Source organism: Dermochelys coriacea, chromosome 3 (assembly GCF_009764565.3).
Source record: "Dermochelys coriacea isolate rDerCor1 chromosome 3, rDerCor1.pri.v4, whole genome shotgun sequence".
NCBI lineage: Eukaryota > Metazoa > Chordata > Testudines > Dermochelyidae > Dermochelys > Dermochelys coriacea.
The window spans coordinates 56,036,278-56,056,912 of record NC_050070.1 but is presented as its reverse complement, the minus strand read 5'-3'; the positions used below and the strand labels follow the sequence as shown (position 1 = coordinate 56,056,912).

General features: G+C 40.4%; 1 protein-coding gene across 1 annotated transcript in view; it reads right to left on the bottom strand.

The window, feature by feature from the left end:
- Positions 1–20,635, bottom strand: part of COL19A1 (collagen type XIX alpha 1 chain) — a 345,729-nt gene that overhangs the window by 3,066 nt on the left and 322,028 nt on the right. The window contains exons 45-47 of the mRNA XM_043510441.1: positions 19,705–19,771; positions 11,987–12,115; positions 136–213 (exon numbers count right to left, since the gene is read on the bottom strand). Of these exons, the coding sequence (XP_043366376.1) occupies positions 136–213; positions 11,987–12,115; positions 19,705–19,771 (274 nt within the window). The remainder of the gene's footprint in view (positions 1–135; positions 214–11,986; positions 12,116–19,704; positions 19,772–20,635) is intronic.

Below are 20,635 nucleotides of genomic sequence, written 5' to 3'. Positions count from 1 at the left end.
ACCTCAAACCAAAGAAAATCAGGGGTTACCTTATGAAAATCAATAGAGTCACACTGGAATAAAACTGGTGTGAGATCAGAATCACGTCCAAAGAGGGTGTGTTTGTTTTACAATGATAAAACCAGAGACATTTACCTGAAGGTCCAGGTGGACCAGGATTACCTGGGAGTCCAATACCAGGCTCACCTCTTTCCCCCTTCTGTCCTCTGTAACCTAAAAAAGATAAAAAGAATAAGAGTGCCCTGTAATTATAACAATCTTTTTTCTAGGCACCTTACTGGCACCAAACTACCAAAACAAACTTGAAAACGGATCCCCATTTTTTCCCCGAGGCTGGTAATCCAGCTATTGCACTATCTACCTTCCTTCTATCACACCTGGGAAAATTTCTACCAGTACCTGACAGATTCTGAGACAGAAGAGTATCAATGGATCAGCTGGCCTCACCCTTTCCAAAGTTTTTCTGCTACTCTGGTAAAGAGTCCAGGATAAAAAAAACTGAATGTATATCTTACTTCAGTATTAGCCACAGGGTGAAATGATATATGGTACCAAACCAAAAATTAGGTGTAGTAGAAAAAGTAAAAAACCTGCCTCCAATGTATCTACAGAAAGATTATGGGACTTGACAGTCTGTTTAACTGACCTAATTCGCTACAATGGGCTCATTGTATTGAATAGAATAGAATGCCAGAGGATAGCTTATATACCAAGGTAGTCAAACTTTCTGACCACTGGTAGCTCAACATCTCCCAGGAGCTACTGCGTCTAAATTTGTATTGTTTGTATTATGTGTGTATTTTAGATTGTAAGATTCTTGGGCTGGCCTTCATCCTCCTGTGGGTTTGTAAAGTACTATGCACAGCTATGTTACGATATAAATGGGGTGTGGGGGGGAAGCCCTTTAGTTGTAGCGTACATCCACAGCTGTCTTCACTTTTAATACAGTGTTGTTAGAGCCTGTGAAGATTATAGGTTCCAGCATGCAACGGACTATTGCTCACATGCTCAATAACTGTGAACAGCACATTTGGATTTGCGCTCTGCACAGACCACTACTCTGTACTGAAGATGAGTGGCTATGTTTGTTCAACTGTATGCAAAGAAATTCAGTCCTCAGCTGCATGCAAATTAGGTTCAGCCCTCCTGTTTCTTGGCAAGTTGTCAAGATGGTTCCATCAGCTGGGAAAACTCTGGATGTTCTTAGAATAGCAGTACAAGCGTCACTGAAATAATAATATTCCTTACAATTTCCCTCATAGTCAAAAAACAGGTCTGTGATTTTTACATTAAAGCAAAATGACTGATGGCAAATAAATACAGTTTAAGAGGAATAACAAATCTGACACCAACACCTAACTTTTATAAGGATTTTTGGGAGGCCCATTCCTCCTCCTCCTCCATGAAAGAGTAAAAGTGTCTGTGTGTATGGGTGGGGTGGTGACATACACTCAAGATACACTGAGAATTAATGGTCCACCCCTGGTTAAATAAAGAATTGCAACAGAGAAGATTAAATCTGCTGTGGATAAGGTACCAATACATTTCCAGTGTCTTACTATGTCAAGTAAGCTGCTCCTTTTTGGAGCAGCTGTCTCCTGATGAGAGGAAAATTAGAAGAGAAGGTTTGTGAGGTGACCAATGAGCACTGAGTCAATTGTTATCTAAACAATAATGGGACTGGTGGTTGTACGGCTGAAGTAGCCAGTTAGCAGCACTACATGGCAACCCCACTTCATGTGACAACTCAAGAAGAAAATGGGAGGACATATAACTATTGTGGGCACCAAACAAAACTGTACAATAGAACGGTATGCAGATTCATACAATTTTTCTATTAAACACAAGTTCATCTTAAATTTAAACAGAAAACCTATTATCAACTGCCATCATCCTTGGTCTCAGAGCAAAGCAGTGATTGGTAATTTATTCTCCTCCCTCAACATCCCAACATTCCCCCTCAAGTTAACACTGAAATGGTAATTGGAGTGCATAAAATCCAAATCAGTAGAATATGCATGCCATGTGACATGCATGACAGGACAATCATATGAAAACAGGCAAGAATCTAAACAGAAAACAAGCAATTGAATAATTCAGACAGAAAAAAGTTCTCTTTACATCAGTCGTGCATTCTGGTAGCTGAGTCCTATCAAACAGAACTGTCTAAGAGATCCACATACAACTGTGAAACCCCCAATAGGAAAGGTGAGGAAGCTTATATTCAGTAATGGATCCTGAATTTTTAAATTGCCATGATTAACAGTATTTGCGACAATATAAGTTAGCTGGCTATGGCAGTTTTATGCAATTCATTGTAGTTGCTACTGTTCGTGAAGGTCAACCACATAATTAAGAAGCTGATTTCATTTCCTATTTATTATATCTCTATGCACCTTAATTTTACAATTAGTAGTTACAGTTTATCAGAACAAACCCAGCTAATTATACTTTAACAAAACACTGCTACCATTAATGATTTATGTTTTGTATTTCCATATGCATGGGGCACAAAGAAATCACATTAAAAATACATCATGTTTACAATCTCTATAACTATCATGTGTACATAATAAAGTGGTCAGAAAGGGACTGAGGCAGATTGACAAATTCTGTAAACATTACTGAATTTCAAGTCAATAATAAAAAACCCCTCAAAACCAATAATATATACAGCAGTCCACCTAGGCACATTGTATGAGTGAAAATAGTACAAACAATGGCTAACTGTGTTTGAGTACTCATTTGAGTACAAATGAGTATTTTGTACATATTGGCATAGTAAGTTTCAATGATACCAACATTTAATAAAACATTTCTCAGGTAACTTTTCTAAAAATAATGCTTTATTTTAGAGTGTGAGAACAATAAGAAAAACATGCAAGTATATTATTGGAGCACCTTTCTGAAACAATCCAGTATTTAACTATTGCAAAGAACAGTTGATTTTATATGAGGTATATTTTACACAGAAGTAGGTCCCATGATTACAATTCTGGAGGATAATATTTCAACCTACCTGAGCAAATTGTTAACAAACTCATATGAGGCACAGAGGAATATTACTATCCACCTAAGCCAGGTTTTAGGTTTATTACAAAAAACCCAGGCACAGGTACGATGCTGTGTATTTTCTGTTGGCAGAGTTACAACTTCAGTAAAGGTTTTAATTTAATTCAAAAAGCTCACAAAAGCAACAGTTTTCCTAAAGACTTTTAATTGTGTTCTGGAAGTTTTATTTTGTTGTAATTCTTAAAAACAACAAGTACCCAGAAGATTTAGGTACACCAGGATTCTATGTGGATAGTTTTGGTAAACACTGAGTAGTGTGCAAAAAATATATACTAAAATGATAAAGTGCTGTTTTCTTCTCATACACTGATTTGACTGGAATTTTATATACAGTTTCAATATAGTACTAACTGCCAATATCATCATCATTAATAGTGTGTCAGCAGCATCACTACTCAATTACATGCCTGAGCATTTTGGAGGAGAAAAGTCACTGAGTTATTTAATTCAGAAAAGCTTCAACAGGATTTTTTGTATGCAGTCCGGAGTCTCTTCTCCCCTCCACTGATACTCATGGGAGTTACATGAGTAGTGTCTAGAGAAATATGAGGCTCTTTAGCATACATCAGAAGGTAGAGGTCAACAATGCCAAAATATCTGGTGCATTTTACTGTGTAAAGAATCTAGATATTAAAGATCTCTTAAATACAAGAGATCACATCATAAACAGTTGTAAGAAAAAAATTCTCCTGTCTGATCTTCCATGGATATTTTGTGTGCAAGGCCAGTTCAGCCAAATCTGTGGCTGCAAGGATCATGTTTACTGCTGATGCTCTGGTGTAATATGGTATGAAAAACAAACTGCTTCATACAGAAAGAGCTCTGCCCTTCCCTTCTTGCTTTCAGTTACACCTGTGCAAACTCACTTTAATCAATCTAGTTGATTAAGTTAATTACTATAACTTTGAACAGAATATAGCCTCGCATGAATGCTACTGCGGCAAATAACATGTAAATCAATTGCATATATTTTTGTATGCCATTTGTTTCCTTGAAGATTCTGCATATAGTATAGTAAAGTCCACGGAGTACCAATGGCCCTCATTAAGCTGGTATTTTATATTTCACTGGTAACACTGCCTTACAGTATCATGTTACAGTATTCGTACTGTATATTTACTTTTAAAAAATTAAAAAAATGTAAAAAACTCGCATTCACTATTACATTTAGCCTAAGAGCTTCACTGCTACTCCTATATTCCAGCATCTGTGCTGCAACTTTTTGTTGATATTATACCATTTCACTGCAATCCTAATGTAACATCACGATTATTTGTACCTGATACATTTTGTCTGATGCACCTACCCTTGAGGTTAACATCAGTTTTTCCTTGCATTGTAGGAACATGTATTTTTGCCAGCAAGCTAAAGAAGTATGGGCTGGACGAATGGACTATAAGGTGGATAGAAAGCTGGCTAGATTGTTGGGCTCAAAGGGTATTGATCAATGGCTTCATGTCTAGTTGGCAGCCGGTATCAAGCGGAGTGCCCCAAGGGTCGGTCCTGGGGCCAGTTTTGTTCAATAACTTCATTACTGATCTGAAGGATGGCGTGGACCCCACCCTCAGCAAGTTTGCAGATGACACTGAACTGGGAAGAGTGGTAGATAGGCTGAAGGGTAGGGATAGGATACAGAGGGACCTAGACAAATTAGAGGATTGGGCCAAAAGGAATCTGAAGAGGATTAACAAGGACAAGTGCAGAGTCCTTCACTTAGGACGGAAGAATCCCATGTACCGCTACAGACTAGGGACCGAACAGCTAGGTAGCAGTTCTGCAGAAAAGGACCTAGGGGTTACAGTGGATGAGAAGCTGGATATGAGTCAACAGGGTGCCCTTGTTGCCAAGAAGGCTAACGGCATTTTGGGCTGTATAGGTAGGGGCATTGCCAGCAGATCGAGGGATGTGATCGTTCCCCTCTATTTGACATTGGTGAGGCCTCATCTGGAGTACTGTGTCCAGTTTTGGGCCCCACACTACAAGAAGGATGTGGAAAAATTGGAAAGAGTGCAGTGGAAGGCAACAAAAATGATTAGGGGACTGGAACACATAATTTATGAGGAGAGGCTGAGAGAACTGGGATTGTTTAGTCTGCGGAAGAAAAGAATGAGGCGGGATTTGATAGCTGCTTTCAACTACCTGAAAGGGGTTTCCAAAGAGGATGGATCTAGATTGTACTCAGTGGTAGCAGATGACAGAACAAGGAGTAATGGTCTCAAGTTGCAGTGGAGAAGGCTTAAGTTGGATATTAGGAAAAACTTTTCCACTAGGAGGGAGGTGAAGCACTGGAATGTGTTACCTAGGAGGTGGTGGAATCTCCTTCCTTTGAGGTTTTTAAGGTCAGGCTTGACAAAGCCCTGGCTGGGATGATTTAGTTGGGGATTGGTCCTGCTTTGAGCAGGGGTTTGGACCAGATGACCTCCTGAGGTCCCTTCCAACCCTGATATTCTATGATTCTATGACTCTATGAACATTGTCAATGCTTGCAGGGAATAATTCTGAGCTTCATTTAAAATTTTATGAATCTGCTCCCAATGTTCATACTTCCCTTAAGTATGAATGTTTTTTTTTTTAAATCTGAGCACTAAAGTACTTACGTACTGGCAATCTATACCTTTACTCTTCTCAAAAAGCAATGGCAGAACTACAGTTTAAAATAACCAATCCAGTGCATATTATCTCTCTGGTATACCAGCTGTGCACATGAACATACCCTGCTGAATCTAGATACACATGCACATAACATGCTACCTTGCTGAGACTAGACACACATGTATGTTACATGCTTCCCTGAAGAGTCTGTCTACTACATTTTTAATTGTCTCTGTCTGCTCAGTATTTTAAATTTTGTTGCCTGCACCCAAGAATGGATGAACAGGCATAGCAGGGAAGGGCATCTAGTGCTTGTCTGTCCTCTTTGGTTTCTCACTACTGATGTCGGGTTAGGTAGGTCAAACTTTTGCTTTTCCTTTCCTTTAAAGTGCAATTTTATATTAATATGTCTATTTTTTATGCATCAGAGGTGGGAATGCCTGTCATTTAGCTCAAGTCTTGTTATTTTATATACTGAAACAGTGTACTGAAATGAAGGGTAAAGTATGTGGGACTCCTGTAACAATGGGTAACTACTTTTACTTAAGAATAAAACACAAAAAATAAGCTTAATTTTTCTATATGTATAGCTACCATCTTCACTTCTTGAAACTCACTAACTTGAAGTAATTGATATTACGGTTTGCTACTTCGGAGAGTATCCACCATGTACAATCTCATTGAACAATCTAACAGTGGCATTAAAGTTGACCATTTACAATGATCTGAATATTCAGATAATGAACAAGTCACTGTTGTAAAACTCTAATCCCTTTTCTTGCCTTCCTTGATCCTTTATTCTTGTTTGTTCTTCTTATTCTGAGCTCATCACGTTTTTCAAGCTTCAGTCAAGGGTTTGCTCTTATCAGTGTTAATAGTCTTTACTCTTCTTTTAGCTCTCCATGCCACACATCTTCAGATTTGCTTTCATGTTCTTCATTCCAGTCTGACTTGCTCTGACTTCAGAGCAGACCAAACTAACAAAAGATAATAATAAAGAACTACCTATACATATACTGTAAATTATATACTATCCCCAAATCATTTTTATGTATTTTATAAATTCTTCTGCCATCCTTTCCCTATTAATTTCCCATGCTAGTGTGGTTTGTGCTGAAATAAAGGAGAATTCAATTATAATGAGTTCAGTTTCTGTGAAACTACATCTATAGTGAAGGACAGTACAGTAGAATCAAAGTCCCAAATTGTTTCAGTGCACTGCATTGTGCAATTTGCAGTTTTGAATATAGTGAAAATCCAATTACTGTGAAGCTGTTTTCTGAAAATAAATGACTTCACTGTAAGAGAGATACATTATATGGGGAATATTCTTTGCCGTCAATCTTTTCTCATCAGTGTTGTCTCTGGATCAGAGATGCAAGAACTCAGACTTAGAGCTCAAATCTTTGCTTTTCAGGAGATAACCTGGTTACTAGAAATGTCTATCAGATATGTTAAGATCTACAATTGAGCATTGGTATAGTTTTTCTTCCATGTGAATGTGTTTTGAACCAAATCATTTCTATAGCAGATTTACATAAGCTATCTGTCACTATCTAAACATTATCATTTATTAGAATAAAATGCCGTGATTAGACGTTTTTAATAAGTAAAAAGAAAAGGAGTACTTGTAGCACCTTAGAGACTAACAAATTTATTTGAGCATAAGATTTCGTGAGCTACAGCTCACTTCATCGGATGCATGCAGTGGAAAATACAGTGGGGAGATTTTATGTACACAGAGAATATGAAACAATGAGTGTTACCATACACACTGTAACAAGAGTGATCAGGTAAGGTGAGCTATTACCAGCAGGAGAGTGGCGGGGAGAGTGGGAACCTTTGTAGTGATAATCAAGATGGGCCATTTCCAGCAGTTGATAAGAACGTGTGAGGAAGAGTAAGGGAGGAATAAACATGGGGAAATAGTTTTACTTTGGGTAATGACCCATCCACTCCCAGTCTTTATTCAAGCCTAAGTTAATTGTATCCAGTTTGCAAATTAATTCCAATTCAGCAGTCTCTCATTGGAGTCTGTTTTTGAAGTTTTTTTGTTGAAGAAGTGCCACTTTTAGGTCTGTAATCGAGTGACCAAACAGACTGAAGTGTTCTCCAACTGGTTTTTGAATGTTATAATTCTTGACATCTGATTTGTGTCCATTTATTCTTTTACGGAGAGACTGTCCAGTTTGGCCAATGTACATGGCAGAGGGCAATGTGCTGGCACATGATGGCATATATCACACTGGTAGATGTGCAGGTGAACGAGCCTCTGATAGTGTGGCTGATGTGATTAGGCCCTATGATGGTGTCCTCTGAATAGCTATGTGGACACAGTTGGCAATGGGCTTTGTTGCAAGGATAGGTTCCTGGGTTAGTGTTTTTGTTGTGTGGTGTGTGGTTGCTGGTGAGTATTCAGGTTGGGGGGCTGTCTGTAAGCAAGGACTGGCCTGTCTCCCAAGATCTGTGAGAGTGATGGGTTGTCCTTCAGGATAGGTTGTAGATCCTTGATGATGCGTTGGAGAGGTTTTAGTTGGGGGCTGAAGGTGATGACGAGTGGCTTTCTTTTATTTTATTTTTTGTCCTGTAGTAGGTAACTTCTGAGTACTCTTCTGGCTCTGTCAATCTGTTTCTTCACTTCAGCAGGTGGGTATTGTAGTTGTAAAAACGCTTGATATAGATCTTGTAGGTGTTTGTCTCTGTCTGAGAGGTTGGAGCAAATGCGGTTGTATCGTAAAGCTTGGCTGTAGACAATGGATCATGTGGTGTGATCTGGATGAAAGCTATTTCCCCATGTTTATTCCCCCCCCCCACACACTGTTCCTCACATGTTCTTGTCAACTGCTGGAAATGGCTCACCTTGATTATCACTACAAAAGGTTCCCACTTTCCCCCCCACTCTCCTGCTGGTAATAGCTCACCTTACCTGATCACTATTGTTACAGTGTGTATGGTAACACCCATTGTTTCACTTTCTCTGTGTATATAAAATCTCCCCACTGTATTTTCCACTGCATGCATCCAATAAAGTGAGCTGTAGCTCGCGAAAACTTATGCTCAAATAAATTTGTTAGTCGCTAAGGTGCCACAAGTACTCCTTTTCTTTTTGCGAATACAGACTAACACTGCTGCTACTCTGAAGCCTGTCATTATGCCAGGCACTGAATTTAGCCGTATGGAGTGGAAATCTATCAACTTCATGAAAAAACTCATACAGATACAGACAGACATCATCTTCCTTTCCAAATGCAAACAGATGGACATCATACCAAAAGGTCTGAAGGTAAAAAATCCATTACAATCTACATACCACACAGACTATACTGACAGCTGGTGCCACAGACTCTCAAAGAAACCGCGGAACCACCTGATCAACATCCTCTATAGCAAACAGGGAAAGATTAAGAATGAGCTCTCAAAACTGGATGCTCTCATAAAAAAACAACCTTTCACATAAACTTCCTCGTGCCTGGACTTTACAAAAACTAGACAAGCCATTTACAACACACACTTTGCTTCTCTACAAAAGAAAAAGGACACTAAACTATCTAAACTACTACATGCCACAAGGGGCCACAAGAGTGGTTCCCTTAACCCACCCAGCAATATTGTTAATTTATCCAACTATACTCTTAGCCCAGCAGAAGAACCTGTCCTATCTCGGGGCCTCTCCTTCCGCCCCTCCACTCCCATAAACATGATACAGTTCTGTGGTGACCTAGAATCCTATTTTCGATGTCTCTGACTCAAGGAATATTTCCAACATACCTCTGAACAACATACTAACCCACAGAGACCTTCCTACCAACACTACAAAAAGAAGGATTCTGGGTGGACTCCTCCTGAAGGTCGAAACAACAGACTGGATTTCTACATAGAGTGCTTCCGCCGACGTGCACGGGCTGAAATTGTGCAAAAAGCAGCATCACTTGCCCCATAACCTCAGCTGTGCAGAACACAATGCCATCCACAGCCTCAGAAACAACTCTGACATCATAATCAAAAAGGCTAACAAAGGAGGTGCTGTCATCACGAATAGGTCAGAATATGAACACGAGGCTACTAGGCAGCTCTCCAACACCACTTCCTACAAGCCATTACCCTCTGATCCCACTGAGGGTTACCAAAAGAAAATACACCATCTGCTCAAGAAACTCCCTGAAAAAGCACAAGAATAAATTCGCACAGACACACCCCTAGAACTCCGACCTGGGGTATTCTATCTGCTACCCAAGATACTGGAAATCCTGGATGCCCCATCATCTCAGGCATTGGCACCCTGAAAGCAGGATTGTCTGGCTATGTAGACTCCCTCCTCAGGCTCTATGCTACCAGCACTCCCAGCTATCTTCGAGACACCACTGACTTCCTGAGGAAACTATAATCCATTGGTGATCTTCCTGAAAACACCATCCTAGCCACTATGGATGTAGAAGCCCTCTACACCAACATTCCACACAAAGATGGACTACAAGCCATCAGGAACAGTATCCCTGATAATGTCACGGCAAACCTGGTGACTGAACTTTGTGACTTTGTCCTCACCCATATCTATTTCACATTTGGGGACAATGTATACCTTCAAATCAACGGCACTGCCATGGGTACCCGCATGGCCCCACACTATACCAACATTTTTATGGCTGACTTAGAACAACGCTTCCTCAGCTCTCGTCCCCTAATGCTCCTACTCTACTTGCGCTACGTTGATGACATCTTCATCATCTGGACCCATGGAAAAGAAGCTCTTGAGGAATTCCACCATGATTTCAACAATTTCCATCCCACCATCAATCTCAGCCTGGACCAGTCCACACAAGAGATCCACTTCCTCGACACTACGGTGCTAATAAGTGACGGTCACATAAACACCACCCTATATCGGAAACCTAGTGACCACTATGCTTACTTACATGCCTCCAGCTTTCATCCAAACCACACCACACAATCCATTGTCTACAGCCAAGCTCTAGGATATAACCGCATTTGCTCCAACCCCTCAGACAGAAACAAACACCTACAAGATCTCTATCAAGCGTTCTTACAACTACGATACCCACCTGCTGAAGTGAAGAAACAGATTGACAGAGCCAGAAGAGTACCCAGAAGTTACCTACTACAGGACAGGCCCAACAAAGAAAATAACAGAACGCCACTAGCCATCACCTTCAGTCCCCAACTAAAACCTCTCCAACGCATCAGCAAGGATCTACAACCTATCCTGAAGGATGGCTCATCACTCTCACAGATCTTGGGAGACAGGCCAGTCCTTGCTTACACACAGCACCCCAACCTGAAGCAAATACTCACCAGCAGCCACACACCACACAACAAAAACACTAACCCAGGAACCTATCCTTGCAACAAAGCCCGTTGCCAACTGTGTCCACATATCTATTCAGGGGACTACATCATAGGGCCTAATCACATCAGCCACACTATCAGAGGCTCGTTCACCTGCACATCTACCAATGTGATATATGCCATCATGTGCCAGCAATGCCCCTCTGCCATGTACATTGGCCAAACTGGACAGTCTCTCCGTAAAAGAATAAATGAAAACAAATCAGATGTCAAGAATTATAACATTCAAAAACCAGTCGGAGAACACTTCAATCTCTTTGGTCACTCGATTACAGACCTAAAAGTGGCACTTCTTCAACAAAAAAAACTTCAAAAACAGACTCCAATGAGAGACTGCTGAATTGGAATTAATTTGCAAACTGGATACAATTAACTTAAGCTTGAATAAAGGCTGGGAGTGGAGGTGTCATTACCCCAAGTAAAACTATTTCCCCATGTTTATTCTCCTCCCCTCTGTTCTTCACATGTTCTTGTCAACTGCTGGAAATGGCCCACATTGATTATCACTACAAAAGGTCCCCCCCCACACTCTCCTGCTGGTAATAGCTCACCTTACCTGATCACTCTTGTTACAGTGTGTATGGTAACACCCATTGTTTCATGTTCTCTGTATATATAAAATCTCCCCACTGTATTTTCCTCTGAATACGTCTGATGAAGTGAGCTGTAGCTCGCGAAATCTTATGCTCAAATAAATTTGTTAGTCTCTAAGGTGCCACAAGTACTCCTTTTCTCTTTGTGGATACAGACTAACATGGCTGCTACTCTGAAACCTTTAATAAGTAAATATCACACATTTACTATGGGTTAATTTATAGATCTACTCTGGAAATGCAGTAGTATGGTTTTGAAAGTTAATCATTAGGAAGCTAGATATGTAGTTCTAATTTAACTATCATTAACAAGTATATGAAGACTAAAAGCACAATACCTATGAACATTTTATTAGAAACCCTACCTTGAGGTCCAGGTTCTCCTGGTGGTCCTGGTAATCCATCTTTTCCTGGTGGACCTGGTTTCCCATGACCGTGGGAAGCTAACATTGCAGCTGGCAGCTTCAGTTGGGATACAAACTGAGCCATCCTCTCTTCATTAACAAAGGACATAGAAAAGAAAATGTGTAAGAGATTTGGTAGCACAACATATGAAAATCACTAAAACCCCAGCCTCAATTTCCAGACTAATCCAAAACTAGTTACCAGCAGTGATTTTCGCTAATCCTTTAAACAGCTAATACCTTGATCGTACAAGATGTTGGATATTCTGAAAGCACTGAGAACTTTCAATCTCTTTGACTTTAATGGCAGGAGTGCTTACACCTCACAGAGTTGAGCACTTAATGAATAAGCACTATCACTAATATTCTGCTGTACATTTTTTTTTTTACTATTTACAGTTCCCACCATCTGCTGGTGATAGAAGTATACAGATACATGACTATAGAATGGACAGTATATAAGCAGAATGAAATTCACTCCTGTGGAGAGAGTCCACACAAGATCTATAATTCCACTTAAGGTTCAAAAACGGAGCTTAAATTGGACTTAAATTCTACACATCCTTGTACTGGCTCCCCTCTGCACTGGGGTGAATTTCTCTCTCTGGTTACCTTGGCATTATACTAACTTTCAGAAAAATGCTGACCTGATGGAGTGTCTGAAGTGTCAAACCTTAAAGTGATCACATTTAAAAATAGAGCCAAGTCAAAATTGTCATACACTTGGTTTCTCAGAGAGGTGCAAATAACCCATTTCCCAGAGTGGAGAACGAGGAAATGCTGACTTCGTTAATGAAGAAAAACCATTGAGATGTGAGTTCCACTAAATCTTGCTGGCTCACTCCCTCTGAGATACAGGAATTGAAAGTGGTATAGTCAGGATTTAGCTTTTGGGCTAGTTGTTGGAGTGGCAATGAAACTGTTTATGGTGGTTGGGCAATTTCCTAATTACAACCATGTCTGATACAGAGATTTTCAATTTAAAATATTAATATTACTAAAGAATCAGACTAATGGTCCATTTAGCCCAATATACTGTCTCTGACAGTGGCCAGTGCCAGATACTTCAGAGGGAATGAACAGAACTAGGCAATTCTGAGTGATCCATCACCTGTTGTCCAGTCCAGCTCCTGGTCAAAGTTTGTTCGTGTATAATTTTGAATCCATTCTAATGTTGTGGATTCAAAACTTTAACTCCAAGTCAGAACATTTCTGGGCATGAATTCCATTCAGAAGAGAATTTGAATGAAGAGCAGCATGGGCAAAAAATAAAATATTAAGGTGAAAAAATGGAGCAGAGAACAGGCAAAGTACAATTCTATTTTGAAACACAACTGTTGGGTTCCCTGCATATGTCTGACTCCAAATCACTCTATTTATGGGCCTGGATCTTCTGCATAGAAAAACATATGCACAAATGACTTTCTGAAGCATGCAAGTTCTGCTTTTTAATATTTCTGTGCAAGAATGACAACACACAAACATAGGGCCTGATCCTCTAGCCAATCCAAGTACAGAACTCCCATTCTCATCGGTGGGAGTTCCGCTTACAGAGTGACTACAGGAACAGGCTTACACCAATCTTGTAACAAACTGAATATTATTCTGAATAAGTTTGACCCAGTTGTTAGTGCCTGGATTGACATGTTAGAGGGACTGGTTTGATTCCTGAGCTTTGCAGGGCTTAGAACGCTGCACACTCAACCCTACCTTTGCTCCACAATAACCACTATGGCAGAAGGGAAACAGGGAGCTATATCAAGCCATCATAAACCAAGCAAAGCCAACTGATGGCCGGGAGGAGAAGGCCTTGAGAAAGTAAGTTTCCACTAAGGACTGGGAATAGGAAAATTCTCTCTTAAGGGTATACTAATTTATTCCTCAAACTGGAAAAAACAAACAAACAGACAAACTGGCCTTATTGGTGTTCAACGTCCACATCAAAACCAATGCCAGTTGTGAATTCCAACAGCAGAGCATTCCCAGTTAAGGTCAGAGAAGTTAGTGTACATGCTAGAGCTGACTGATGTATTTGTTTGAATAATAATCCTTTTTTGGTAAGTGAATTGTTGATAAACCAGTCTTGATTTTTTCATGTGTGTTTGCTATTTTTATATAAGCGATGAATAGCTTCCACAAATATTTTTCAAACTATGAGTTGTCATTAATGGTTTGCTTTGACTATTTGGTTATCATCGTTCATGCTGCGAGGAGATCTGCCAAAATGACATGGCATTACCTCTTCTCCCTGACTAGATAACTAACTTTTTAAATAGAACAGCAAATGACTACACTGCAGTAAGAATTAATGGCTGAATAAACTGGCCTAAAATTCATGAAACATTCACAATTTGAAAATATTTTGGTAATTCATGACAGAAGCTGAACACTCAAAATAACAGACAATTATTGCCTTGAGCCAATATTTCAATTCCTTTTAGAAACTGTTTAATATTTCTTAAATGAAGAGGAGACATAAATAAGGAAAGATGTCAAAGAGGAAAGAGAGTATCAATGTATATTTCAACACCAAGGACTGAAGTTAACATGACACAATTCCATCTGTAACACACAGCACGCAGAAAAGCAGTTAACATGCATAGTAGCATGTATATCTTTTCTAAAGAACTGTCATCATAACTCTTTAGGTTAACTTATTTATGGAGAAAGGACAATTAAATAGATATTTTGGAATGAGACAACTGTGCAAAAAGTGAAGTTTAAGTACGATTCTAGATTGTCTGTCAAAAATATGATATACTATATACATTATTACAGCTGTAGTTAAGTATTAAACTAGCTAACAGTTATAACTAATAGTTAACACAATTTTAGCTAATAGTTAAATCTAATTATTATTTTATGTATATCTATTAATACATTTGGCAATACATAAACAATTTTGGTTTAAAATACTTTACATATTTATTAGTTATATTTCTCCTTTTTAGAGTAGTTTTATTACAAAGATTAATAACAAGACAGTTTTTAACAAATATTATTCTCTTCCACTTGTTGCATCATTTATTCTTTTGCACATGGTAGTCAAGATATTTATACGCTCAAGTGTTATGTAGTTTAATTGCAAACATTGGTTATGAGAACCAGCTTACTTTTTAAATATAATTATGATTATAATACATGTAATTTCATGAGTTTTCTAACAGTTTTATAACAATGAGCAAATAAATGGGCATGGCTCTAATTGCAGTTTAAAAGCTAAATAATTTTAAATATTCTTTATATTTGAAAAACATCTGTACACTTTCCATCCCAGCTGCCTTAGCAGGTTGATTACAATGCAGTTTAAACCAGTCTGTGAGTGGCCAGAAATGTGTGCATTAGATGTAGGGTTGCCAGGTGTCCAGTTTTTGATTGGAAAGCCTGGTCGAAAAGGGACCCTGGCGGCTCTGGTCAGCACCATCCGCCGGCCGTTAAAAGTCCGGTCAGAGTGCTGCAGGTCCAAGTCAGGCTAGTCCCTACCTGTCCTGGCACTGCGCTGTGCCCCAGAATTGGTCAGCAGGTCTGGCTCCTAGGCAGGGAGGCCATGGGGCTCTGCATGCTACCTTTGCCCCAAGCACTGGCTCTGCACTCCCATTGGCCGGGAACTGTAGCCAATGAGAGTGTTTGGGAGGGTTCCTGCAGGTGAGAGCAGTGTGCAGAGCCTCCTGGCCCCCCCTGCCAGGAGCCGGACCTGCTGGCTGCTTCTGGGGCGCAGCGCGGATGCAGAACAGGCAGGGAGCTTGCCTTAGCCCTGCTGTGCCACTGACTAGGAGCTGCCCGAGGTAATCCCGATCCCCAACCCCCTGCCCCGGCCCTGAGACAGCCTCCTCCTGCACACCAACCCCTGCTCCAGCCCAGAGCCCTCACCCCCATTTCACGCCAACCCCCTGCCACAGCCCAGAGCCCATCCTGCACCCCAAATCCTCATCCCCAGCCCTACCCTACAGCCCACACCCCCAGCCCAGAGCCCATAACCCCTCCTGCACCCCAAACCCCACATCCCAGGCCCCACGCCAGAGCCCACACCTCCAGCCCAGAGCCTGTACCCCCTCCCACCCTCCAACCTCCTGCCTCAACCTGCAGCCCCCTCCCACATTCTGAATCCCTCATCCCCCCAAACCCGGAGCCCCCTCCTGCACCGTAAAACCCCTCATCCCCAGCCCCACCCCAGAGCCTGCATCCCCAGTTAGAGGCTATGTCTACAATGCAGAGTTTTGTTGCCAGAAGTTATGCTGCTTTAATTAAAGCACTTTTAAACACTCTTGTGTCAGCAGAGTGCATTCACACTAGCAGCTCTTGCATTGACACAGAAAGCAGGGCACTGTGGGTAGCTATCCCACTGGGCAATTGGCCGCAGGGTGCTTTGGGAAGGGTTTGGAATGCCTCATGGGGCAGGCACAGTGTCACATTGTTCCACGGCCATCTTACTAGACAGCCAGCTGCTTTTCAACTGAAGTGGGGGAGGGGGAAGTGTGTGACAGGGTATGTGTGTGTGTGTGGAGAGACAGAGACAGTGTGTGTGTTGGGGGAGTGTGTGAGAGAAACGGTGGGAAGTGTGTATGTGTGAGGCTAGACCCCCGGCCCTGCCCTTTCTGCCCAAGGCCCCACCCATGCCCCCCCCCCCCATCCCGCCAGAGCCCCAAACTGCCCACCCCATGGCTGAGGAGCCTCGGCTGAACCTCCCCAAGCCGCCAGCCATCCCACCCTAGCCATGCCAGCTGGCCTGACCTCTGGGCCGCCAGCTGGTCCGAGTACCAGCCCAACCCGCAGTCTGGCCAGAGCCTCCCAGGACTGCTGGCCAACCGAACCCCGAGCTCCAGGCCACCGACCTGATCTGAGCCCCTGCTGGCTTTGGAGGAGAAGAGAAGCGAGGGCAGGGCCTCAGAACGGAGCATGGGAAGGGCTATGGCCTGGGTTAATGGAGACTTAGCCTCCCCTGGCGTATTATACCCGCCACCCATGGTTGCGGGAGTACATATGTTGGGAAAGTGAGTGTGTTGGCATGCTGTCTCTAAGTGCAGACAGCCGCAGGAAGCAACCTGTCCTGAGGTAGGGAGAGAGGGACATCCCGACATCATCCCACGCCTCCCTCCCTGACTCTATACAGCATAGCAGTTTCTCACATGCACACACACATCTGCCCCTGTCTTCCTGCTTGCCTTTGTGTTCGTAGTGCGGAAGAGAGAAGCATTCCACATTAATGATTTGCTCTACACAAACGTCTATACTGCCGCAAAAAGCTTTATGCCTCTTGTTAAGGTGGTTTTGTTGCTTCAACTGAAGAGTTTAATCACCAAAAGTGGCATTGCAGTGTGTACACCTCCACTGTTCCGTTGCCAAAAGCTGCCTTTTAGTGACAAAACTCTGCAGTGTAGACAAGACGAGAGAGAGACAGACAGAGACACACGCTGACCACTCTGGGATGGGCAATGCAGTCTGAGGGAGGGAAAGGAGAACCTAGCCATGTCCCTGTCTGCTCCAGAGCCTGAACAGTGACACAGAAAAATCTGAATGCAGCTTTGGCTATGCTCATTGACCTCAGAGTTATGCCACTACTGCCCAAAATTGATGTAAGCTCCTAGCGTTCTGAGTTTCTCCCTACCTGTATTGGGCTAGGTCAGAAATGCTACAGCCATTCATGGTATTTGGTGCTTCTGCTTCCAGCCCTGACTAGAAACCATAAGGATAGATGTGTATAACATGAACAATAGATTTTTTTTTTTAAAGTGAACCTCAACCCAGATGCAGTTTGGCCTATATTTGTATTTTGGGTTAATCTTTGGATGTAATTAAATATTTTTATTTTATCCAAATGAGTTCACCCATCTTTAACAGAGAACAAACAAGCAGCATAATGGTTCACTACCTAAGAAAAAGGCTACAATAAATACAGAATGACTGGAATTGTGCCTTAATGAACCTGATGAACCAATCAAAGCACATAATTGAAAGTCCTCCAATGAGATGTAAAGGAAGTCACATAACCCTAACACAATTGAATTTTTGTGAGAAAAATAAGGAATATAAGGCAAAAAGTACCACCAATGGGAAACTGAGAAATCAGCAGGATATAAGAATCTGGAAACACAGAACATGGTTTACCTATCAGAGCATGGCAGAATAAGAATAAAAATGTAAATACCATATATCTTCATTTAAAAGCCACCCATAATTACTAACAACCTTCATTTAATAGCTATACCTTTACCATCTAAGACACAAGGGAAAAGAATTAAATTTATTAAATGCTACCTTGTTTTTGAAGCTGCTTTTGATTTAAAGCTAATGGCAATTAATGTAATTTAAGAGAAGCCGTGGCTTCATTAACAACATATATGAACTGTTTTCTTTTAAATTAGAACACAGTTAATGGGGAGCTTCTGAATTAGTTGGAAATAAAATTGCACAGTCCTAAAAGTTGTCCAGTTAATGCAATAAGACAATGGGAATTTTACCTCTGTGGGATCAGGCCCTTCACATTCCAACTATTATTTATTATTTTTCAAATTTTAATTTCTATTCTCTCTTTTTTTTTACTTTTGCTATTGCTATTAACATTTTGAACAATCTTTGTTTTTTAATGTTAAGCTGTATTACATGAGAAAGTGTTCTGGTTAACAGATTTTTGAACATGCAGTAACAGTTATTTGTTTGAATATGATTGTATTAGATAGACTTTCACTTTTATAAGAACATAAGAAAGGCCATACTGGGTCAGACCAAAGATCCATCCAGCCCAGTATCCGGTTTACCAGTGGACAATGCCAGGTACCCCAGAGGGAATGAACCTAACAGGTAATGATCTAGTGATCTCTCTCCTGCCATCCATCTCCACCCTCTGACAAACAGAGGCTAGGGACACCATTCCTTACTCATCCTGGCTAATAGCCATTAATGGACTTAACCTCCATGAATTTATCCAGTTCTATTTTAAACCCTGTTATAGTCCTAGCATTCACAACCTCCTCAGGCAAGGAGTTCCACAGGTTGACTGTGCACTGAGTGAAGAAGAACTTCCTTTTATTTGTTTTAAACCTGCTGCCCATTAATTTCATTTGGTGGCCCCTAGTTCTTATATTATGGGATCAAGTAAATAAATTTTCCTTATTTGCTTTCTCCACACCACTCATGATTTTATATACCTCTATCAAATCCCCCCTTAGTCTTCTCTTTTCCACGCTGAAAAGTCCTAGCCTCTTTAATCTCTCCTCATATGGGACCTGTTCCAAACCCTTAATCATTTTAGTTGCCCTTTTCTGAACCTTTTCTAATGCCAGAATATCTTTTTTGAGATGAGGGGACCACATCTGTACACAGTATTCAAGATGTGGGCGTACCATGGATTTATATAAGGGCAATAAGATATTCTCCGTCTTATTCTCTATCCCTTTTTAAATGATTCCTAACATCCCATTTGCTTTTTTGACTGCCGCCGCACACTGTGTGGATGTCTTCAGAGAAATATCCACAATGACTCCAAGATCTTTCTCTTGATTAGCTGTAGCTAAATTGTATAGTTGCTAAACACTTTTTATACCTAAGTGTAAATAGTCAATCAACAGAAAGTACGTTCTTGCACAATTGTTTAGAAAAGGTATACAAAGACTATACAGAAGTAAACATCTAGGACAGAAGATAAGATTTATATTTAGTTGTACAACATTTGATTTCCTTACCTTCAAAAACCCTAAGAACCTCTTGTTTGATGTATTTTTTCATTTCTTCAAATGAAACTGTGTCAGCCTGATGGAAAAACAAACAGGGGACACAATCAGTAATCTAAAAATGTGGAAACAGAACAAGCTGAAAGCAACATGCTGAATAGATAAATTTAATCAAGGGATAGTGTAGTATACAAAGCAAAGCACGTAAAGCTTTTGCTGGAGATTAAATATTGAAGAGAAGTGAAAGTGTTTAATTAGCTGCAAAGGCTGTTTATTGCAGGTACATTATAATATTATTAACAATTACTGATCCTATGAAATATAACAGCAACATTTTCAGATTATATCATTAAAATAAGCATGTTTTGTGTTATATGTTTTAACACAAATTTGTCACTATCAAATCTGTGAAAGACTTTCTAAAGATGTCCAATAATGTTGTTTTATCATTCTCACCCTTTGTATGTAACTTGTCTATTTAGATTGTCAAGTCTTTGCGGGGACAGATTGTCTCTTATTATGTGTTCCTGTAGCACAATGAGATGCTAATCTTGATTGGGGACTAGCTACTTTAATACAAAAACCAAAAATAATATCATCAATGCTGATATGATGAATAACTCAAACCATAGCAGGGTGAAACATCCATTATCTGAATGATTGTGTCTTCCAAGTTAATAAATATTCAGAACACAATGATGTGTGTGTGGAAAAAACAGATGGCATGTGAATGAAGAAATGCAGTGTTAGGAAGTATTTAGTGTTATTTTTAGGTACTAATTTCTGGGAAGAGGGTTGGAATGTGTTTCTTTCTTACATACTTTGGCTTATATTTTAGGTCTTTATTTTATGACGCTTCACTTATAAAACTAATTGTATTGAGTAATCATCTATCCAATTTGTCAAAAGCAAAATTTAATTAATTGAACTTAAGCTATTTTCA